At 45.7% G+C, this 23,066-nt stretch overlaps 1 protein-coding gene across 1 annotated transcript in view; it reads left to right on the forward strand.

Annotated features, from left to right (window-relative positions):
* The window catches only part of FANCA (FA complementation group A), a 35,339-nt gene that overhangs the window by 275 nt on the left and 11,998 nt on the right, over positions 1–23,066 (forward strand). The window contains exons 2-26 of the mRNA XM_086758260.1: positions 267–376; positions 1,350–1,422; positions 1,853–1,995; positions 2,453–2,548; positions 4,720–4,793; positions 5,912–6,024; positions 6,876–6,958; positions 7,361–7,394; positions 9,571–9,637; positions 10,215–10,327; positions 11,274–11,350; positions 11,804–11,945; positions 12,519–12,652; positions 13,657–13,767; positions 14,173–14,268; positions 14,366–14,425; positions 15,209–15,297; positions 15,701–15,761; positions 15,862–15,911; positions 17,024–17,100; positions 18,938–19,042; positions 19,624–19,766; positions 20,239–20,309; positions 21,751–21,850; positions 22,644–22,843. Of these exons, the coding sequence (XP_086614386.1) occupies positions 267–376; positions 1,350–1,422; positions 1,853–1,995; positions 2,453–2,548; positions 4,720–4,793; positions 5,912–6,024; positions 6,876–6,958; positions 7,361–7,394; positions 9,571–9,637; positions 10,215–10,327; positions 11,274–11,350; positions 11,804–11,945; positions 12,519–12,652; positions 13,657–13,767; positions 14,173–14,268; positions 14,366–14,425; positions 15,209–15,297; positions 15,701–15,761; positions 15,862–15,911; positions 17,024–17,100; positions 18,938–19,042; positions 19,624–19,766; positions 20,239–20,309; positions 21,751–21,850; positions 22,644–22,843 (2,422 nt within the window). The remainder of the gene's footprint in view (positions 1–266; positions 377–1,349; positions 1,423–1,852; positions 1,996–2,452; positions 2,549–4,719; positions 4,794–5,911; positions 6,025–6,875; positions 6,959–7,360; positions 7,395–9,570; positions 9,638–10,214; positions 10,328–11,273; positions 11,351–11,803; positions 11,946–12,518; positions 12,653–13,656; positions 13,768–14,172; positions 14,269–14,365; positions 14,426–15,208; positions 15,298–15,700; positions 15,762–15,861; positions 15,912–17,023; positions 17,101–18,937; positions 19,043–19,623; positions 19,767–20,238; positions 20,310–21,750; positions 21,851–22,643; positions 22,844–23,066) is intronic.

A 23,066-nucleotide genomic window follows, 5' to 3' on the forward strand; every position in this document is an offset into this window, starting at 1 on the left:
GGGGTGGGGCGGCCAGGGCTGCTTTGGGCCAAGGGCCCGCGGAGGCCGATGGCTGCCAGTGCCAGACAGGGCTTTGGCTGCACTGGGCCGCTGGTGCTGAAGGCCTTGGCGCTTTGGCTGCACGGAGCAAACCACACAGAAGCATCCTGCGCTGCTCCTGCCGTGCTGCTGGATAATGAGTGACATGTGCTGTAGCAGCAGAGAGAGGGAGGTGTCCTCGGGGGGCTGTTGGAACAAGTATGGTTATAAAAGAATTCCCACCTCAGCAGGGAGAGCCAGGAAACGAAAAAGCACCTTTGGGAGCGGAGCAGAGCTCCGGGATGCGGCCCTGCGCCTTCTGGATCACCATCAGAACCTGAATGACCTCCTCCTGGAGGTAGGAGCGGGATGGTTTGGGGTGTAGTGATCAGGCTGGGGATTGCGGGAGATCCCAGCTGGAGATGGGTTCCACCAGGGTCCTTCTCAGGGCAGCTGTACAATGAATGCCCCAGGAGCACTGTTTTCATTATAAGTGAAAAGAAAAAACAGCACTGTAGGAGTAAGCTGAAGTTTAGAGGTCTGTGTTGCAGAAATGAGATTATTTTTTTCCTTTATTCCTCTATGTTTTATTCTTACAGACTAAAAGTAGTTAAGCATGGTTTGGATTTGGGACAAAGGGAAATCCAGCACCTTTTTCTTGGTCAGAACTGGCTTCTTGTGAATATAGGGAAAAAAACCGAACCAGGATAGACTAATTTCTCCGAATTACCAATGATTTCTGACTAACATGACTGTCTTTATGAAAACCTCTGTAATTTGCCTATGCAGATGTTTGAGCTAGCATTCTGACTTGACCATGTTCTACCTTCTCCTCACTTACTGGAGAGAGCTTTTGATTTTGATAATGTGAACAGACAATTCAAATACTTCCCATAGTTCGGCCACAAGATTATTTCTTTCTGTACAAAATATTTGTCTTTATTAAAAGAAAAAAAAAAAGGGGGTTTAACTAGAAACAGATCCAACGTTCTGATGTGTTTCATCAAGTATTTATGCCAGTGTGGCTTCGCAGAAGGGACTTGAAAGACAGAAATTCTGTTCCTGGTGCTGCTGCTGATCTGTTGGGGGACTGGGGAGAAGTAACTTGGACCTGTATCTTCTTTTCTGTGCATAAAATGAAGATAACTGTACTGATGTCTCTTGTAAAGTGTGCTGAAAGCTCTGGCCATGTGGGAGCTTGGTTGTTACTTTCACTTCAGTTGCTCCAGCTCTGAAGAGTGTCAGGTCTGCTCGGTATGCTTTAGTGGGAGTAGGTTTGTAAATGTGTGTAGCAGACATCTAAGACTGTTATGTTTTTGTTTGGCTTCCAGGTGGAAGATTCAGTCAAGCCAGCTGGACAGGGTGGTGTAGAGTACCAGGAAGTATCATCAAAATCATTTATAGGTGAGTGAAAGCGTGTCTGTTGGAGATAGACGTGGGAAAGAACTTTTCTTTATGTACTGAATTTCTGCCTGTTAAATGCAATCCCAGTTTTACTTGGCGTCCCATTTGGCTACTCATTTCTTACTTGTCTAGTGATGACACCATCACGAGGCCCGATCGTTAAATATTTTGATTATTTGAAACTGTTACTATAAGCCCCACAAGGCTAGAATACAAAAATCTGCTTAGCAAGGATATTCTACCTCTGTGGTTGTTCTGCCCCCGTTTTATGTACGGTAAAGGAATGACACATGGAAATGGATTGGCCAGTGCAACAAATGACATCTGTGCTGGAAGGGGTTTAAGATTTGAGACTTCTGTCTTCATAGTCACGTTTGCAAACATGTTTTCCTCCCATGCTGACAGCTTTGTGCTTTGTTTTTTTGTTTAGTTTCTGTTCTGCAGGAACAGGCCTCAAGATTGGGTGTAGCTGCAGCAATCTTGGCAGCCAAAAACGCTGTTACCAACATGGAGCGGATCTGCCAGGCTTCTGCAAGCCCCTCTCAAGTGCCGCTGCTGGACGCGGACCAGAGAGTAAGGGAAAAGATTTCTATTTAGTTTATCGAGAAAGCAGTATGGTTAGGTTTGACTTTAAACTCAGTTTATCTGTTCTGATAAAGTCACTCAAATACACAGGACCTGAGCGGCTGATCATTCATTTATGCTCACAGAAGTACAGCGTTCTTCTCCTGTACAGGAATCAATTGTCTCCGTTTGTGGTGTAGCCATGCGTGGTGGCAGCCATCCGTACAAAAGCTGTGCCGTGGCCGCTGGCTCAGGTCACCTCTGAGGAGCTGTCAGGTGTCGCTGCTGTCAGCCCGGCTGGCTTTAGTTCAGCCTTAGAATGAAAGGTTTGGGCCTTTCCCATGGATTCCCTCCACCATTCAAACCTTTAAAAAGCAGTAAACGGGGAAAAGCAACAAATTGTTTTTCTGAGAATGTTTTATTTACAAAGGAAATGATTTCTGCTTCGTTTTGGGTGTGATTCCAGAAGAGGTTGTCTTGCTTGCTTCAAACGGTCAAGGATTTGCTGGCGAACAACACGTTCTGCTGCTCACTCTTCTGTCAAGAAATGTGGAAAATGAAGGTAAGAACTCAGGGAAATGCTGCTGTGTCATAGAGCATTCGGACCTCATCTGTGTGATCTGGTAGTGTGTTTTCAGCCCTCCTCTCCAGTGAAGGCCGGGGATAAGTGGAGTGCGCAAGTGAAGTGCTGCGATTTCCATTCCATTTCCCCCAGTGGTTTTTTGGTGACCTAGAGCAGTCTTGCCACCGCTCATCCCTGCTCGTGGTTGACTGCAGTTGTGAATTCCTCCTGAGAATGACTGTGGTCGTTCTGACCTTTCAGAAGCATGAATTGAATTATAAATGGCAGAGGCTTTTTGTTTAGTTTAAAGCAAGTTCAGTGGGGGCTTCCTTGCCTCTGTAGTGGGATTTGCTTTTCTGAAGGAGACTTAGTAGAGGTTTGAGTAGGTGAAGTATTAAAATTGTGTGGCCGCTTCTGAGAAACTGCCACAAAGGAGGGTTGACAGCATCTTGGTGATCCAGCTTTGCTTTTTGGGGATCTCTGAAGGAGATGTCCAGCTCTTTCCAAGTGTACTGAGCACGGCTGGTTCTCACCAGGAACCAGCCGGGAAGGGCATGGCCATACAGGGACTGGAGTTACAGCACGGGCAGTGGGATTAAACTCATCTGAGGTGACACTGCAGTTAACAGGAGTTTTGAGGGTATCGTTTTCTTTCCCATTTAGCTTCACTGCCTCACTGTTATCCATGAAACACACTGATAACTCCATCAGTTGGTGCATACGTTTGCTGCCTGGGCTAAGAGATCCAGACCCATCAACCAGGCAGTGCCGAAGCTCCTAGCTGGCCGTGGGGCGGCACGGTCCCAGAAGTCCTTTTTGTGCTTTGCCAGCAATATTCAGCGCGTCTTTGGCATTCTGGTTCTCCGCTCTGTTTGTCTGGGAATGGTGATAAGCCTAAGTGAGTTCAGGCAGAAAATGGCTTGAGAGAAATACGATAGCAGATAACAGGCTGGGCCGCTCCACAAATGCGTTGTCTTGATTTCATTTGGGTGGTTTGTTTTCCCAAGAGAAGTGATGCGCTAAGTGGAGTTAGGGAGCTTTTGTGAGCGCGACAGTTTTGGTTGCTCACTGCTCTGGTGGGAAAGAAGGAAGAGGCTGATCTGCCAGGATAAAGAGGCGCTCTCTAGTCTCAAATATCCGATCCTGGGCTGAAAATAGAATCCTAGGTGTTTTGTAGACTGATTAAGATCTCCTTGTTCTCAGGTAGACATGGAGATCAAGTGCTGCTGTGTAATTGAGACAGTTACAGTAAAGAATTAGGTTGTCCAAGACAAAGTGTGTGGGCGAGTCTAGGGTCATGCTACGAGGCAGCTGCTGGTCGCTGCAGAAAGCTCGTGGGGCTTTTCTCCTGAATGGTGTGTGTGCCCAACACTCCCAAGTACATCTTCCTTCGCAAGGTGTGAAGATTTTACTTTTGTCTGGGAGCATTTCTGTATGGAGGCTGGAATGAGCAGAAGTTGCTGCTGCGCCGATTTTCCCTGCCAGGTGCACCCCGGAGTCCTGTTTCGCTGGCACAGGACGCGCCGTTCCAGGCGGGAGCTGCACGGGATGTTGCAGGGAGGCACGGAAGGCGGCAGTTTCATCCACGCGGAAGCGATGCGTGGTGCTGATTTTGCCGATGGCGAGCCTGGCATTTAGGAGCAGGACTGCCCAAGCTGCACTGTTTTTTTTCCTCTGTGTCCATCGGCCTCTCTGCCCGTACAGTCGCACGGTCTCTTTCTGTAGTCTCCTATTGGGAAATGGATTTGAGAGCAGCCTCGCTTCACAGAGGCTGATAAACAGTTAATAGCCTAAGCGGTAATTCTCTAATCTGTTTCTGGACCTGAATTAACAAGACTTGAAGCTCAGTGTTGTTACCCGTTTTCTGGGATAACCACTGCTCCTTTGGATACGCAGCACCAGCAGTATTCCAGCGGGACATTGACCATGAACATTTAAAATGATGGTGCATCCACAACACTAAACCATTCAGAATTTGTAGGCAGGAAGAATCAAATATAATCTTTCCTCATCTGATATTTCCTGTGTTGTTGTTTTAAAATTTTAGTGAGTTCTGGATAGTTTGAATAAATGAAATTTAGGTTTTTCTAATACATATATACTTTGCGTTAGCCAAATGTTAATATTAGCAGCAAAATGCAGGCTATGACCTAATTGTGACACCTTGTTAGGACCCTCCAGTGCTGGAAGCTGTGTGGCACCTGCACCGAGGCGACATCGTTGGACTGGCAGAGCTGCTGGAGAGGTGAGCAGGGGTTTATCAGTTTGCAGATGTATTTAATCTCGTAAAGCCTATTGAAATATAATCGGGGATTAGTCACGAGTATTCTGGACTAAGAATATAGTCAGATGCTGGCAAGTGATCAGCTTAGCAGGACTGAAGAAGTTCCCCTGGGTTTGAGAGGTTACTCTGGGTTAGTCAGCGTGGTTTAAGGTGCGGTTGGTTGTCTGATGGCTGCCAAATCAGCCGCAACGTGAAGCGAAAGGGCTGGGTGAGAACCAGGCTGCAGCCCGCCCTAGGTGATGCTTTATCCAGTGCTTTGTTTCGCTGGCGCAGATGGCTGCGTGTGGGTGGGTACCGCGCTGCGTGGGAGAGCGCTCGGTAACCCAGCGCCTTCCCTTCATCGGGCTGCGCCTCCAGGTCTGCGCTGGAAACGCTCGTTTTGTCTGTGAAAATGAGTGCGGCCTGGATGAGAAGGCTCGCTCTGCAGAAGCTGTGTGCTTCCACCTTCACAAAACCTTACATTTCAGTACGGTTTGGCAGAGTTAATCTCCAGAGGATTCTAAGAATTGATTTATTTTTTATTTTTTTTCCCCAATACAGAGCTAACAACTAAAAGCAGCTATCCTTTGTGAGGTTCAGGTGCTTTCCTTACGGTGTCAAAGGAATGTTACAGTGATCGTTTAGGCCATTGATATTGGTTCACTTGTCATTAATGGGACAGGAAAAAGCCTTCAGTGCCCACCGCACTTCAAATTTAAAGCAAACCAAAGGTTTGTTTAAAGGTTAGATTAAGAGCTTAATTTTTCTTAAGCATTTTTATCCAAGTACCTTAGAAATCACAACTAAAGTCTTTCTTCTAGCAGCACTTTCTAAATGCAAATACTTTAATGCAGAGGTGAGGAAACACCTGAACACACAATTTCACACGTATTTTTTCCTTTGCATGTGTTTGTTGTGGAATCTTTTTATAAAGCAAATAAAGCTCTAGCTGGTCCAAGCTAAATAAACAAACTGCCACACACAGGACAGGGTCCTGCACAGAGGGCTCTTTCCTGAGTCCAAGAGGATGGTGGTGGTAACAAACAAGCCTTACAAAGAGCGGGAGGGATTGAACTGAACGCGCTTTTGTTTGTTCCCAGCAACCCGTCTGCCCCTGCTGCGGTGGAGTGGCTGTGCGGCAGCCTTTGTGGGCTCTGCGAGCAGGCGGAGGAGCCTTCCCGGGACGTGGAGCTCGCTGGGCGCGTTCTCTCAGGCAAGGCACTCAACCGGGCGCTGGTGGAGCGGGGCCCGGCTGCGCTCTGCACAGCCTGCCTGTTAAAAGCGGGGAGCTATGAGGACAGAGGCCTTGCCTTGCATTTTCTTACCTTGTTTCAGTGAGGGGAATATATATTAGGCGAATTTAGCAATTTTTTTTCCCTTAAGAGATAATTGGTTTGAATTTCTCTCTCCCTTTGAGTTACAGTATCACAAGAAAGTGTAATTGCAAGGTGTATGGGGCCAGGGATGATACATTGAGTGTGTGACGCTCCTGCAAAGTGCCTGAGTGTCGTAGTTCAGCCCCGATCGGACCAGACTACGCAGTCTCTCTCTCACTCCCCCCACACTCCGAGAGAACAGGGAGAGAAAATATAAGGAAAAACCACCCTAGGCCCCCCCTCACTAAACAAAACCACGACACTGAGATATTCTGGACCAGAAATATGTAACAAACCCTTTTCCCCCCTGTCAGTTTCTATTATTTATTTTTTGATTTTGTTTAGAAAAAAAAAATCACTACACAACTTGATTGAAGAGCTGTAGTCAGACCTTTGGACCAGTGCGGTTGGTCAGGTACAACCCATACGAGTTCTGCAGCAGTAATAGGAGCACAGGAACTGTAAATCTTTTGGCTTTTATATTTCTTTACATTTCTGTGCTCCTTGCCCTCCATTGTTCCAGGCCCTTTTGTCTGGGAGTAATTTTACTCCAAGAAAAGAAACAACTTCTGCTGACTGCTGTGTAGTGAATGAGGCTTTTCAGACACTGGTCCTGTTGGGAGGTGAAAGAGCGAGTGCTCTTTGTTGAAAGGGGATGCTGAAACACCAATTCCTTCTTGATTTGCAGACTTTGCGCTTGTGTTTCTTCAGAATGGCTTTCAGCAAACTTCGGAGCTGGGAAGGAAGCTGGAATTCAAAAAAGTCCCCTATGTAAGGATAAAATGAACGGATTTACAACCGGTTGTTTAAAAAAGTTGTTCCATTATATTCCTCTGTGCGTTGCTGAGTGTAAATAAATCAGAGCTTAGAGCCACAAAAAAAGGGTGGTGGTCTAGGTGCTGGAGTGGGTGAGGAGGAAATCGTGAAACCAGAACACAAGACTCTTAATGGAGAATTTCTCCAAGGTGAGGAGTTAAGGGCTTTTTAAGCTTCCTTGGTTTCACCTTGCTCATTTTCTTCCATTTGAATGTGAGGCATGGATTCCTGGTAAGGTGAAAGTTAAGCTTTAAATTAAGAGGTCTCACTTTACTCTTTTTACTTTTTTTTTATTTTTTGCACAGAACTGTAGCTCTTTTCAACACTAAATGGTCTTAATTTGTCAATTTTGAACAGATCTGTCGTGCAGTCTTACAGAGAATGTTGACATGTAAGTGTTTGAGATTGTATGTAGCTTTGCGCAGTCACTGCTGTTTGCTAGACTCACACTCCTTGTTTGTTGCTAAATCTCTAAGGATAAATCCTTTGCCTGAGCTGCTCTTCCTCTGTTGTGTGTAATACTTCTGGCACTGATTTCCCTGCTTTCCCCTTCGCTCCTGTAAAGTCAGTGTCTTTCTAACACTGCAGATAATTTCTTGCCTGTTAGGCTAGTTCATTCTGCTCCCAGCTGCCACATCAGGTTGATATCTGCGCTGATTTTTAACAAGTTTGATTGGAAGCTATCCAGTCTGTTGTAGCACAGCAGTTAAGCTAGGAGAATTTTTTCTGCTTGGTAAATTAAACTTTGAGTTTACCAAGTTCCGTCCAACTAAGCTGTTTTGCTGGTTCGTGCTTTGGATTTGCGGACTAACGTTTTGTGAAACCTATTTTATTTTTTTTTTAATGCTGGGCAAAGACATTAAGCAGAGGAAGCATTCTCTTACACCTCCTCACGTGCCCTGCACCGGTGTATTAGCATAATCTGCCTGTGCGGCTGCTGTCTCCCTAGTGACAGCACTTTACCGCTTTTCTTGCTGGCATGTTTCACTAACAGGCTCGGTGCTGCTGCAGAGGTTAGCGCTTTTCTTCTGCTGTAAGCTGACTGAAGGCCAGCACACCACAGCAGGACTGCTCCGTCCCTTCGGCATCGCTTCCCGTGGGCGCTGCCAGCCCGATCCCTTACCGCGCGTCTCGCAGGGAGCGTTGTCCGTAGCCAGAGATGCCGTGCAGACCTTGCAGAGTGGTTCTAAAAAGGGACAGCTGCAACAGAGGTGCTTTGTTATTTAATATGTATGAGTCCCTTCTCAGGTGGCACTTTAACGGTGTCGGTACTTGAAAAATAACCCTTGTAAACACGGGACTAGAGGGATGTTGGAGGAAGAGAAGCAGGCCGCTGGCAGCCAGGCGGGAGTCTGCGCGAACCTGCTCTTCGTTTGACCTTCACATTGGTGCAGCCTGCGCTGCAGCTGAGTAACTTGCAGTCTGTGTGTCTGAAAATATATTAAACGAGTTATTTTTGTTAGTGTATACTTCTGGGTCACCCTTCAGGGGTTTCACTTAACTAATCAGCTGTTTTGAAGAACATTAGGGTTCTTTATGTAAAAAAAAATAACTCGCAGTTAATGAAGACCTTCACAGGAAGAGAAGGACAGGCTGTGAGCAGCGTGGGAGCACTGTGCTTCGCAGTAATGATCCTGCTATATTGAACTCCGGTGCCTGAGGATAAGCGGAGTTTATCTCCTTTTCTCTATTCTCCCCTGCTTAACCTTAAGTATTCTCAGCGGGGCAGGGGAGTATTGCATGTTAACATTGCGACTGCCTTAGGAAAGGCGTGCGAGGGACGCCTGTTTTGCTGCCTCAGCTCAGTAAATTTCCTTTTCAGGGTGCTTCACTGCATTATCCTAATAAACACAACAAACATTTAACTGTTAAAAGAGGAGGCTTTTAAAGGAAGGATGGGACAAGAAACAGAAAAAGTGCTGCTGCAGTGGGCTGTAAAGCAAAGGGTCTTGCAGTAAGTGGGCTTTCAGTGGTGTAGGCTGATGGCCAAGGTGCCAGCCTGTTGGCCCTCCAGTAGTCATTTTGGGACAGATCTAGCTTTGGGAGGTATTTCTGCCAAACAAACGTAACATGAAGTCCACTGCTGTTACAAATGTGCGGCACTCGCAGCAGCGTGCTCTTTGTTTGGCGAGGGCGGTTAGGACCATTGTTTCCAGGGGTTGCTAATGCCAAGCCTGCTTGTGCAAATCCCTGCCCCCAGACAGACTTTTCTCTTGTGCAGCTTTGCAATGTTCACACTCACAGATGCATTACACAATTAGGATTGGGTTTGGCCATTAAACAGTAATCTGTGTGTGTTTTTAGATGGCTTAATTATTAGCACATTCTTGGGAATGCTTTTAAAGTGGTTCAAGGTTAGCGTTAATAGTTTTTGAGTCTCTGTGTCACTTGTGAAAAAAATGTCGTAAGAATTTAATGCTGCCGAATGGCTTTCACACATTTTCCTAATGGGGTCACCTTCTTAAAGGTGCACAAATGGCTTGTTCCAGTTAGTTTCCGCGGTGTTTAGTGTCGCAGTTCCTGCCATTTCTCTCACTGTGTTTTTGTGTCTCTCCTTTGGGATACAGGGGTGCTCGATGCCGTTGGTAAAGAGAAGCAGGAAGATGTTTCCACGTTTCAAGCTATGAGGTTCTGGTAAGAAACACCGTTCCCCTGAATAATGTCAGGAGGAGTTTTTTATCTGCTGTTACACTTGTTACTGCAACACGGTGAATGTTCCCCACCCCATGCTACTTATGTTCAGTATTTTCCTCTCTAATAAAGTATGTGGAAGTGAAAATGCATGTAAGAAAAATAAGCATTGGGTAGGAACAGGCGTCATGGCAGGGCTGGAGCCAGTCCTGGAGCACCTTCCTGGCATGTGGCGAGTTTCCCCAGTCAAGTTTTCTCACTCTGCTTCTGAGCAGAAACAGCTGGAAGGTGCCATCATCTTTTCCTCCAATTCCTGTTCCAAACTCATTTTGTCTAACAATTTTGTACACGTCAAGCCAGTCCTGTCCTGTGCAGGGATATAGATTTGACTCAAGTTAGTAAATCTGATAGCTATGTAATATTGAGTAACCAGCAGCATTTTAAAAATACATACAAAAAAGGTATGTATCTCTGGCAATTTGATAAGATGCAGAAGAAAAATGAGTCGTTCACCGTAATCAGCACCTGGTTGATCACACTTCCTGTGCATTGTTTCTGAGTGTTTCCCTGTCGTTTGCAGGCTGAACGTGTTCAATGTGTCAGTCTACAGAAGTGCGGTTCATCCGGATTCCTTGCAGCAGTTTTTCAGACACACCCTGACCGAGGTTCTTACCTACAATCCATTGTTCAAAGGTAGGAACAGGCGGAGAGGAGTGTCTCCAGAGTGTGTTATTGCCGTGTGTGCGGAGCTCCATCCCACCCAGGCCTCGCTGAACGGAGCCCAGCCTGGATGACCCAGAGCCAGAAAAGCTGCCTGACTCCTCAGCTCTTTCTCAGGGGCTATAAGAGCAGTGTGCCCCATCAGACAAAAAAATTCATCTGAGCTTTAGAGGGCTGTAGTTCAGGAGAAAACTTTAGGTGGAAAAATCAGCGGCTTCAAACAGAGCTCCAGCCAATAGCTCATGAGGAGTAATGTCTAACAGCAGCCTTTACGGAGCAGAGAAAGGAGGGCTGTGGCCTCTGGGAGCAGTTCTGGGGAAAGCAGAAACCGGGTGGGAGAGGTGGTGCTGCAGGGAGCGCTTGGGGCTGAAATAACGTGGCCCCTGTGTGTGTTGGGGTGTAAGCACAAGACATGGCCTTCTGCTGACTGGGCATTTCTTTTGGTTAGAGGTAAAGGCAGGAAAGCTTCTGATCTGTGACTGGTAACTGTGAAACTTGATGTTTTTAGGAAGAAATATGTTTGGGCTACAGATCTCTGGTGAAATCACTCTGGCCTATGATCTTGAGCTGCCTATGTGTTGTGTGGGAGAGCTGTGTCATTGCTGGCTTCTCTAGTTGAAAGAGACTATTTAGGAAAAAGCTGATTCCTTGCTGGTTCTCTGTGCGTGCATTATGTTGGCCTACGAATGTGAGATCTCAGGAACAGCTTTGAGATGATCGTGCTGTAGTGAAATGGCACGGTCCTTGTTGCTGCAGTCTGTGTTCCAAAGATGAATGGGAGAGAGGATTTCAGTGGGCAGTTCTTAATGTGTCTGTCCGTCAAAGCCAAAGGAAACTCTTGTGTGGTTATGTTGCATGTTTTGGGTGTATTTTAAAATCTCTTGCTGAAGAGTAAACTATTTTCATTTTCTGGGTACAGTGTCTGATGCCATCCATATGCAGAAAGAGTGGAGCTTTACAAGAACTTGTTCGCTGCTCACTACGTTGTATCGCAAAGTATGTCCTCCTGGTTTCGCAAAGAGATCTTGACTATCTTTGATTTATATTCATTGACGTATCTGAAATGAGATTATTTAAAAATAGTGCGTTCCAGACCCAGAATCTGAACCAGCTGCCAGGAATTGTAGACAGGAAGAAGCATGAGGAAAAAGTACTACAGGGACTTGTATGCAAAGCTCTAAATGAGAACAAAGATAATAATGGAAGACGCGAGTTTTTACTGTTACAGAATACGACATGACTTCTGAAAGAATTGGAATATTGCTGTTTATTTTGGCTGATTCCAAGCCAGAATGATACCTGGCCCTGGGAAGCTGACGCAAAAGATGTGTGCAGGATAGCTTTTCCAAAAGTGATGCAAAAGACATGTGCTTGTTAATCTTGACAACGTATTTCACTCTTAGGGTGGCTGCATGTCATGGCTAAAATGAATTGCTATCACTCTTCCAGCTGTTAGTGGCATTGAGTGCAAAGGAGTCGATCTGCCAGCTGCAGCAAGTCCTGGAGACTCGCGAGGTGAACTGGCAGCATGTCCTGTCCTGCGTTTCCACGCTGGCAGTCTGTCAGGCGGAGGCTGAGCAGCTGTTCAAAGGTAGGTGGGTACTGGCAGGCCTGCAAGCTAACGTGTGCCTGTCGCTCCTCAGGTACCGCAGGGGGAAACCATGCCGACTGGTGGAGCAGTGTACTCGTTCATAGTTGTGTTTTGAGGTTCCTGCATGGAAAAGATCACCAGGAAACCTGCTTTTCTGTTTAGACATCCCACGTCAGCAGCAACGCAAATGCCAGGCTTTCTGCCTGATGCTTCTCAAACTTAGTGTAGAGCTAAGAGAGGTTCTTTGATAATGACCTTCATTATTATTTGGAGTAGTGGTTACAGAAGCTGAGTTCTTCTGTCTCACCTTTGCTGGCAGACCTTGTTTGTCAGAGTTTCTTACTGGTGATCTCATTGGTGGACTCCCTGAAATTCTTGCAGGTTGACATCTGAGAGTATTTGACTATTGAAGGTGTGTGAAAAAAGATAAGCGAGTCCCAAAGGTTCCCCAAGCGGAACATCCTTCTCCATGTGGCAGATGTTTTATCACAGATACCTGTCTCCACTTACTGTAGCAAATTACAGCACAGTTGTCAACAGCAAAGGTTGAGAGGTTTTGTTTTATGTTTCTAGATCTACTGAGCCGTCTCCTGATAAAGGCCTTTGAGAATTATGATATGGAAAATATGATCACTGCGTTCCTGATAGCTCGTCAGGCTGCTCTGGAGGGCCCTGCTGTCTTCATGCCTTACTCCGAATGGTTTAAGGTAAGGCTCAATGAGGCCAGGCTGGTAATCTTTGTTTTAAATATGTGAGAAACCTGCGCGCAAGGAATGTTCTGCTGCACGGCGAAAGCCTAGTGTCAGACAGGATAGCCAGGAACTAGAGAGAGGGGAGGGGAAAAAAAAAGACTAACAAGTGATTGTATTGGTACTAGGAATTATTTTATATTTATTACTGCCTTTGTGTCTGCAAATAATATATTTATTTGGCTTTCTCTGGTCTTCCCTTCTTTCATCTTTTAAGTCTGTCTTGCCTTCTCTAGTTATTTGTCAGGAATGCAGACACGTAATTCCTGTTATAATCTTGGGTGTATTTCAGTATCTTGATAACCAGCACTGTTGTTAGTGCATAAGTTGTAGGTTATTGCAGATGAAGCATTCCTGTTTCCTGGATGTTTGCATGCAGCTGTAATTGCTGCGTTTGACCTTATAGATAATTGGTTGTTAGCTTTTTAGTTGTAAACATGTAGGTATTTTAGGTATGCAAATCTCCACGTAATTTACACCTGTGAATCCCTTTGTATGAGTTTGCAAATCTAAGCGCAGCCTTTGCTGATGGAGTGTTCAGGATGTATCAAAAGGTGAACTAGTTCCGTTCTGTATAGGCTCAGACTGGCTTATTTTCCCTATAATGCCCAGATAAACCTGTGTAGAAACTGGCAGCTTTGTGGTTCCCTCATGAGTCCCAATCCTTTGGTGCATTTTGCTGTTGCCTTGTTTAACTTCTCAGAGTGTTCTCCTGGTAGCATATCGGGACAAGCATTGAGCATGACATGGCAGGCTTCCTGGAAACTGGGCAAAGAAACCCAAGAAAACGTCCATAGAGGCTTCTGTAGAATTTCTCTGGAGACTTTTCTCCAGAAAGATTCTCTTGACAGAAAGCGGATATTTGAAGCGGATGTCTGGGATTTGTGCGCTGAGTTGCGGCATTGTGGGGACGGAGATTCTGTCCGTGCTGAAAGGCTGCGTTGTCGTTTCCCCTCTTTCAGGCCTCCTTCGGGAACGCTGGCGGTCACCACGGGAGCAGTAAGAAAGCTCTGGTTTTCCTCTTTGAGTTCTTGTCAGAGCTTGTGCCCTTTGAAGCAGCGCCGTACCTGAAGGTGAGAAGATGCTAGCAGAGGTGGTTTTCTAAGGACTGATACAGAGCTGCTCCAGAGTGAATGTACTTGTGCCTTTGACTAGGTTCAGCATATTGTTAATGTTGTCGTAGTAATGGCATTACTTCTGATACATTATTCAAAACCTTTTCTCCCTGAAATAAGGAAGTACAAGATTTATTTACTTGACAAGAAGAATTCCTTCAGGGAGTTAAACCTAAGGACTTCAGTGTTTTTGTTTGTTTGTTGTTGGGAGAAATTACATGTCAGTTGCCATGAAAATGGCTTCTCTTAAAACAATCAATAACATCTACTTTGGGGAATACTTGAGGTAAGTGACTGTAAACCAGAATTTTACACTAATTTCCTGTAAAAATGGCAAATCTTATTGTGAATTTCACATTTCAGGTCCATATAATGTACCCACCTTTTGTGCCAACAAAACATCGGTCTATTCTCTTGGAGTACATCACTCTGGCTAAAACCAGACTGGCTGACCTCAAGGTTAGTAAAAATTGTTGCTTGCAAAAGTGTTGTTTCTGGTTCTGTCGCAATACTAGCTGTGTCGTGACCACGTGCATCTCTCTGGACCCTCCCGCAGGTTGCTATAGAAGATATGGGGCTCTATGAGGACTTGTCTTCCACAGACGAATCGGTGCAGGTACTGCTGCTCTGGAGAACAGTTTTCTCACCAGTGCTGCCCTTTTTCCTCTGGAAAGAGAGCTTAGGTTATGAGCCTCTCTGTCATTCCTACTGAGTTTGGGCATGCTGCCAAATCTTCTCCAGCTTTACAAAAGAGGGGTTAGCGGCCATAACAGGGTAGCTGGACGTACTGCAGTGCGATGCAGTCTAGTCCTGTAACGATCTGAAAGTCCAAAGTGAAGATTTAATTTCATTTATTCCAAGTCTGATCTGTTTTTCCGTTGAGAAACTGCCCTGGGTTGTCACAGTCCTAAGATGTCTTACAGCTCAATCAAGAGAAACCCGGGGCAGCAGTCCCTCTGCCTGGAGTGTAGTAGCACGGGCTGGAAGTGAGGATTATGGGTCTTAATTCTGAGTGTACGAACTAAAATAGAATAACTATAACCAAATTCAGATCAGATAGGATACTGTGCCCACGGGGGACAATTGAATAAACAAGGTGATGTAAGGCAGGAGTATCTGCAGCAGTTGCTGTAGGAAGCGCGCACGGAACCGCGCAGACCTTTGGGCTGACCCAGAATAGCTGTTATTTATGGAGGCAGGCTGGTGGTTCAGGCCCTGTTCCTCCATCCTGCAGTTTTACCCTGCATTTTGGGTAGTTCTTGTTGCTCAGTTGCATTCGTTCAGTCCCTTTGCAGCACAGACAACTGTTAGTAACCCTGAAAGAACAAGCAGGGAGGACTATCATCATCCTCGATTTCTCACCACATCTCTCTCTCTCATTGTTACTTGTGTGAGCCAGCCACAGGGCCAGGCACTTCGTGATGTTGAAAAGGCCCTGCAGATATTTGAAAACACAAGGAAGATCCCAACATCTGTGATAGAAGCCAGGTACCGTGTGCTTCCCAGCTCTTCTTGTTTGTAGCTGTAATAATAATGCAAGCCAAGTCCAAAGTAAAATAACAAAACAAGAAAAATGGAGGATGTGAGCAAAGGAGGTTTTGGGAAATTCTTCCCGTGTTATCTACTTCCTCAGTAGTCATCTGAGTAGAGGGTGTTTGTGCAGAGTGAAAAGGCATACGTGTACCTGCAACAGAAGTCCTCAAAATAAATAAAAAGCAAAATTAAAGAAATGAATAACTATTGGCTGATCTGAGCTTGATTTGTCTGCGGTTTTTCATGTTTCCATGAATATTTCTTATTTGCAGGAGCCAAATTAATTCTTGAGGTAATGAAATGGCACTTTGCAGCTTTGGCGTTGTTCATATTTGGCTATATTTCTTTTCTGTCTCAGTATTTTCAGGCGACCGTATTACACTTCCTGGTTTCTTCCTGCTTTGCTCAGGCCACGTGCGGTTAGTATTTGTTTTTGGCTTTTGTTTTTTTGATCGTCCCACTGAGGTGTGTGTGTGTGGATGGGTAATTGTGCCTAACCTGTCTGTTTTTCTGTTGCAGCTCCCTAAAACCCCGGATGTGCGCATGGCTTTCATAGATTCTTTAAAGAGGTACTGAGACTTCCCAGTGTTATTTCTGTGCTTCTGGACTTTGTCTTAAGAACATTTGACTTTACATCAGGTTATTGGAGGCTTTGAAACCTTGTTTACAAAACTCTGAGCGTTGGCTAACCCTTGGCAGGACTTTGTGGCCAGGCTTGTGGCTTGCAGGTTGTGGGTGGGGTAGCTTATCGCTATAGGTGAATGCCTTCAGTTCTGTAGGTAAAACCATTTTCTAGGAGTCCCATGCAGCCCTCTCACTGCAGGCAGATGTATTTTTATGCAAACTTTGGAGGATACTGCTGAATGTAAAATTCCGCCAGGAAGATGACTTCCCCCGCTGTGAGAGGCTCTCCTCTTTTTGGGAGAGGATATGGGAGCAGGGGAAGATGAAACAAAAGTGTGTTAATGCTTTATGAGCTGTTCTTAAGGAACACCAGGGTAAAGCCCCAGGAGAACACAGCCCCTCTCAGAGATCAAGCTTGTCCTGTATACATGCTTAAAAGTGCTCTTCTGCATTGCAGAAGCAGCTTTATTTTAAATCCAGTAATTCCTCTGTAACCTATCATGAAGAAAAAATGTTTACAACACTGCCTACAAATGAGGCATTCAGTCCTGCCTTGTCATTCCAGTCTGACTCTTAAAAAGACTGGATCATTTTTTAAAATTAAAGTTACAAGAGAAGCAGGTGAGTTCTAGGGAGCCTCATGTAACATGTTTTTGGTATTGAGTGCCTGCCCAGCAAGTGTTGGAGGTCAAACTTTGATCTCCACATTAGTGTTTTACTTGTGTCAGTACTGCCTGTCACATAACTTAGACTCTTATGTGATCTTAGACCCAAAATAAATATATCTAAAATGGGCATTAATGCATCTGTGTAATATATATAGCGTTGTTTTTGTGTAGTGTGTGTATAATGCTTGCTATAAAAGCCTTGGATATAAATTTCTGGCCCTCGTGTCAGGTGATGATTAAAAAGTGTCCCAGATGCTCTGTACGCTTTGGAGCCTCTGTAATTACATTTCATAGCATCGCTGTGGTTTATGCTCGTATTTAATAAAGCTGACGTTTGAATGGGGCTATGTGCTATAATAAATGGCTTTTTTTTTTTATTATGATTCTAGAGCTGATAAAATACCCTCAAACTTGTACTCCTCGTACATACAAGCCTGTCATGCTATGAAAGAGAAAATGCTGCAAGGTAAAAAATACAACATTTACTTATGGATCAGTTTGAAGAAAAGCTAATATTTCCATTGATGCCCTCCTGAATTGAAATTTTTCAGAAAAGTTACTGCTGATCAGGTCTCTAATCTATACGTAAATGTGTGTGTGTTCTTTATGTCTTACTGAGGTATCAAATACTCGCTCTCGTAGTGAGTGATGGGTGGGATTTTTGCAGTCCGTGCGGAGCTCTGCGCTGTGCTGAGGCTGCAAATGATGCCTGAGCTGGCTGATTTAAATCTAGCTCAAACGCATCGCCGTGAGTCAGCGCTCGCAGCCTGAACGCTCCTCAGCTCCGGCTGGCCTGGGGAGCCAACCTGCTGTGTTGATCCCTTGCGTAATGGCACTTTGCTGTCTACCTCATCCCCTTTTAAGAGTGGATTACAGTGCGTGGCTGAGTTCTGGGGAAGCAGGAGGGGCGAGGAACAGAGCCAGCGGTGAAGGGATTGCAGCGCATAGTTGAGATGCATTCGAGTGGGAGGGCCCCGGTAATTTCAGGTCCCAACACTGTAGCCACATTACTGGTGCAGTGTCGGTGTAATAGCTATTTAATGAGCTCTCCTATCTCTTGCAGCAAGTGGGTGTTTCAAACACATTTTAAAATGGACAATGTCCTCACCGCAGGCTTACACAAAGCAAAAAGGTCAGGCTAGTGAGCAGAGATTGTTCCCAGAGCGTGGTGGAGATAAGTGTGCTCCGTGTACAGAGATGAATCTGTAATTGGCTCCTGCTCAGGGCACTCGGGGCGTTTGAAGCTTTCTGGAGGTGCTGTAGCTTGAGAGGCGTGACAAAGCAGTCCTGGGGAACCGCAGATGTGCAGCAGTCTGGCTGCGGAGGTTGTCCTGGCAACCGGCAGGGATGAAGGATCCCTCCGTGCCCAGATCGGCAGGATCCCAGCGGGCAGCCGGAGCTCTGCAGGAGTCCTTGAATTGCCACTGACCTCTAGTGGCACAGCCTGAGCCGTGGCCCCTGCATGCTGGTCAGCCTGGTCTGCGTCCCCCTGCATCCTCACCCGACCCCCTGCATCCTCACCCTTCCCGGGACTCTAGCAGAGAGACCGGATTTAGGGCAGAACGGAGTGCTGGTCAACTCTGAGCCTGCCCTGTTCCTTAGTGCTCACTCTTGCACATAAAGGTGACTCAGCATTCTCCTAACCCCTTGTTGCTTTACAGTGTGTTTATAACAAGTCTTAATTTTAACCTTTGTTATTTGCTTCTCTTGTTCATGACTGAGTTATTTCTGGCCCGTGTACAAGATGCTGTCCTGTCTGACAAACTGTATGGGTGGTTTTTGGGGATGTGCTGTGGCAGCTTGTTGCTGGTGGCACTCTCTTTCTAGTGGTAAAATGAATTTCCTTTTATTTCTTCTTTTAAACAAAAAAAACCCCAGAATAGAGTAACATGTGACATCTGGAGTTGGGCTTGAAGAGAAGCTGATGATGTAGCTGACGATGCTGTAATATCTGTGTTTTGAGACTGGTTCCAGTTTTTGAGGACAGACAATGTTTCTGCAAGGGGCAGAGGGCTAAAGCAAGTAGGAAGGCAGCTCTGAAGGGAGAACTTTTTTGCCTCTTGTCTTTAAAAACTGAATTCCTTTCTACAGCTAGGCATGAACTTATAAATGATTGATCGAATAGCACATTTTGAATGTAAAACCAAAGCTGTGTTTGTGGCAGATTGACACTTTGGGGATCTGTTATAGAAAAGTAAATACTGCTTTTACAGAAAACGTGCGCAAAGATTGCTGAATGCGTTTTATGAATTGATGCAACGTGCAAAGGTAAGGATAGCGTGTTGCATTTCTCTCTTGTCTAGACGAATCAAAAGCCGAAACCAGCCGTTCCAAAGAGCCCGCTGAGCAGCTGGAGGCTGAACTGGCTGAACTGAGGGCGCTGATTGCGGACCAGGCTAAATACGAAGGTATGCAGGAGGGCAGGCTATAACTACCCGTAACCGACTGTTCCAAAAGCTGCATTAATGAAATGTGGCTAATGCTAGCCAAAGCAGCAGCAGTAGTTACTTGCCACTGGCACCTGAAGGTGGTAATCTTTCAGGTCTGTATAATCCTTCCAGCTGTGAACAGATATATATTTTAATCTCTGATGTACTACCCGTGCTTGAGTTTGGAACTCAAGGTCTGCGTCTTTGTGACGATCATGTGGTACCGCACTGATCTTTGCCAAGATGGGCAGCCCCGTTCCTGGGGCTCCCCTGGGGACTTGGGCCCCCATTTGAAGGCTGTTTCCTTTCTGGTGTGAAAAACTGATTTGATGTGTGTTGGTAGCAGTACTGGGGAAAAAGTAATGCTCTCCTCTAAAATGAAGATGACTATCACTGTGGTCCAGCTAACATTTTTTGCTCATTAAAGCTTTTCACAACATACTTTGGGCTCTGATCAATTAGAGTATATATTTCAATTGTTCTACTTCCTGCTATGTGGAGTTGTAAATCTTTCATGCCTTCTACCCCGGTTCTCCTCTTCTCCTGTTACCTTCCTGCAGATGTGCCAGCACAGATTGCAGTGATTTCTGACAGGCTTGCAAGCGTCTTGGGTCACAGCAGTGATGAGAAGGAAGCTGCTACTTTGAATTCTCCAATCCAAGTGGAGGTTTCTGCCCCCAGGCTGGCACCCAGCCACCAGAGCGTGAGTACCATCTGGCTTGGGGTGAGAAACCAGCGGGGCTGGGTAGGTAAAAGTGCATCTGGATAATCCTTGTGAAAGGTCGCTTTGTCTGCAGAGGGCAGGAAATACACTTCTCCTTTTGTCTACCTTCTGCCCAGACTATTCATGTGTTCCAACCTCCTGGAAGTTGCTGGGTGTCTGGTGGCGAGATCTAGAGATATGTTCTATCAGAGCATTCCTGTGACGAGCTAGGCTTTCTTCATCAGGCTTGTCTAGGTATTTTTTTTGTGCTGGGATGGTTCCTGGGCGGTTGAGGGCTTAACTTTCTGTCTCTTCTTAGTGCCAGTGGATCTGTACAGCTTGCAGTGAATGCCATGAACCAATTTGTCTCCTTCTTTTAATGTTGGGAAAAATGATATGTACGCAGCAGCTCAAAACTAGATCTAGATATCCAGCCCCAAAGTAGGAATTAGCAGTGTGTCTCTTATTCCAGGTTGTTGATCTTCTGCTGACATCATTCTGCCAAAACCTAATAGCTGCTTCCTATTTTAACCCTCCTGACAGGTAAGAGGCAAATAAAAGAGCAGGGAGATAAAAACCGGTTAATATACCAGAATTCCAACCCTCGTCCAGGGGTGAGGAGGGACCTCCTGGTTGTTCATACCCACTGTGCCAGGCTGCAGTTGCAGGCTGCTTTATTCTGAGTTTCTGTAATCTAAGAACTAATGTGCTTTGATGTATATGTGTAAATAAAACATGTTTCTCCTCTGTTGTTACTGATCCCTTCAGAAAAAGGTGGCATGTGGCTCTGCTTTGTGCTCTGTGACAACGTATAAAAACTTCCGACAAATACTACGTGCTCGGGTTGGCGTTTTCAGCTCAGTGATGGGGAATGAAGCAAAGTTTTGTTTGTTTTTTTTGTTTGTTTGTTTTTGTTTTTGTCCAGGAGTTACTTGCTGGCTGACACTAGAGATCAGGGGAGGAGAATGCTTGCCTTTTGACAGTGAGCACTGATGTGTCTTTGGGGCATCTTTTTGGCAGGTTCAGTGCTTTTGCAGATCCAGCACCTCAGCCTTCATCCCTAATGCTGTATCTGATATGAAATGGGCGAGGCACAAAGTCTAATGGTGCAGGCACAGGGAGAGCAGCATGCTACACCTCCTCTCTGCCTCCTGTCCCCTCTTCCCCCTGGAGGTGACTCAGTTTGATTTTTGCCTGCATGAGGAGGGAGAGGTAGCACTGCTCCACCACTGGAAGGACTCTACTAATGCCATCCTCGGTGGCGTAACCGAAGCCTGACAACATTGTGGTTAACGTTTTGGGTGTAGAATTGCTTTGTTGGAAAATAGCGGTGTACTGACAAGCTGCCGTGATCCCAGCTGCTGACAGTACTGACCTAGGAGGCTGCGTCTTTAGAGTGCAGCGTGCTTGGCAACCAGTGCGTCTTTCCCTCTCTTTTACACTGTTTTGCCCTGGAGCAGATGAATCTGTATTGAAAACCTGTGCTGAAAAGTAGCTGTGATAAACAAGAGCACCCCAGGAAAATGTTTCTAAACCCAACTCCCCATCTGGTCTCCTCTGAGGATGTTTTTTTTTTTTTTCTGTCAGTTGGGTGGGAAAGTCCCAGCCTCCCTATGTTTTGCAACAGGACCATGTCCTATTAAGACCTTTTTGCTCTTGCCTTGGTTTTTTGATCCCATTTATTGCTCTGCCTCTGTTTACCTTGTGCTCTCTGTCTGAAAAAGGCCGTGTGCGCCCCAGGCTGCTTCCTCCTCTCTTTGTCACCTCAGAACAGTGTTTGAGGCAGGGCACTGGTGGAGTTCATGTCTTTGTAGGGGTCCTGTTCAGGTACTCCAAAAGTCCCGCTTCCCGTGAGCCTATGAGTGGAATGGTAGTTGTCTCAGGTTCATTGCGTTTAAGCATTTTTTTAAAATACCTCTTCCTGTATTGGGGATAAAAAGAAGCAATAAAATGAGCATTTTTAGTGTTTTTTTACCTTCTGCAGGCAGGGACCATGTCTCTCTTTGTTTGTGAAGATGATGTGCGGACACAGGACTCTCTTACCTGCCCTCCTGGGCAGGCTCTGCCAGCTGATTTATCACCAGGTTAGTTTTCCAGCCATGAATCGTATGGTTATAGTGTGCTAAAGGCTATCCTACCTCAATTTCCTGAGCTGTGGGGCGTGTACCTGTCTGGATTGCACTTCTCTAGCTCTCAGGCTCCCAAAAACCAAGTTGCGTTTCGGAGAAGTGGTATGGGTTTGTTCTCAGGAACGTGAGCTGAACGTTTCCCTACAGAAATACTACTGTAGAAGGTTAATGCATTCTGAGATACGTTTTAACAGAAGCTAAAATAAGCAAGTTCATGAACAGAGCCAAAAAAAAAAAGAGTAGATGCTTAATTCCCAAGCTTCCATGTTGAATGTTTCGGTTGTACACCCCTTTTAAAGGTAAAAGTAATGCACTGCTGCACCCCAGACTTGGGGTCTTATTTTCTTTTAGAGAACTGTTAGTTTTATTTTCTTTACCCTGCAATGTTGAAAAGGTGACATGAAATGGTTGATAGACTAAATGAGCCGTCATAGAAGCTAAAAAGCCTTGAGAGTCTCAAATTCTGCGGGGGTGAATTTACAGCTAGTTGCTCAAAATTATTGTTTTACAGAAACGTACACGTTTTGCTGCAGGTTGACCAAAGATAGCTGCACAGTTTCAAGGAATGAAGAACATGTTTGTGTACTGGTGCCTCTCATCTGCTAAATTTATATCACTGCACTAATTAGTCAATGGGGAGAAGCAATGTTCTGCTACTTGATTAACGCTGAGTTTTTTCTGAGAAAGATTGTTTTGTTACCAATGAAATGCCTCTCTCTTCAGTTCTTCGCCTATGTTTGGCTTGCAGGGCCCTTCCCTGAACGATGCTCACATTTTAGGACTAGCTGCTTTTGTGATCCACTTGAGTGAATCCAGAGCTTTAATTCCTGAAGTGAAGGCCAATTTTGGGGTGTCTCAGCCTGCTCCTGAAAAAGTCCTTTCCGTTTCGGAGTACTGGAACTGCTTGCTAGTGTGCAGGACAGAAGAGTCGTTTGCCTTCTGCCTGAGGTGAGATCATGCATCCACCGCGACCCTGCTTCCCCAGGCAGTGGGTTTAGGTTTAGCCGGAGGGGTGCAGGTAAAGCTCCTGTGCTCCTGCGGAGGATTTCCAGAGCACCTCTAGGTGTTTGTGCTGCGCAGAGGCACTACACAGAGAAACAGGCTGATGGTGATCCCGGGGGAAACGACATCCTGGTGACAGTGCTGCCTGTGGGAGTAACGACGGACCGGA

This window comes from Chlamydotis macqueenii, chromosome 13, assembly GCF_036417535.1.
Source record: "Chlamydotis macqueenii isolate bChlMac1 chromosome 13, bChlMac1.mat, whole genome shotgun sequence".
In the NCBI taxonomy this organism is placed as follows: Eukaryota; Metazoa; Chordata; class Aves; order Otidiformes; family Otididae; genus Chlamydotis; species Chlamydotis macqueenii.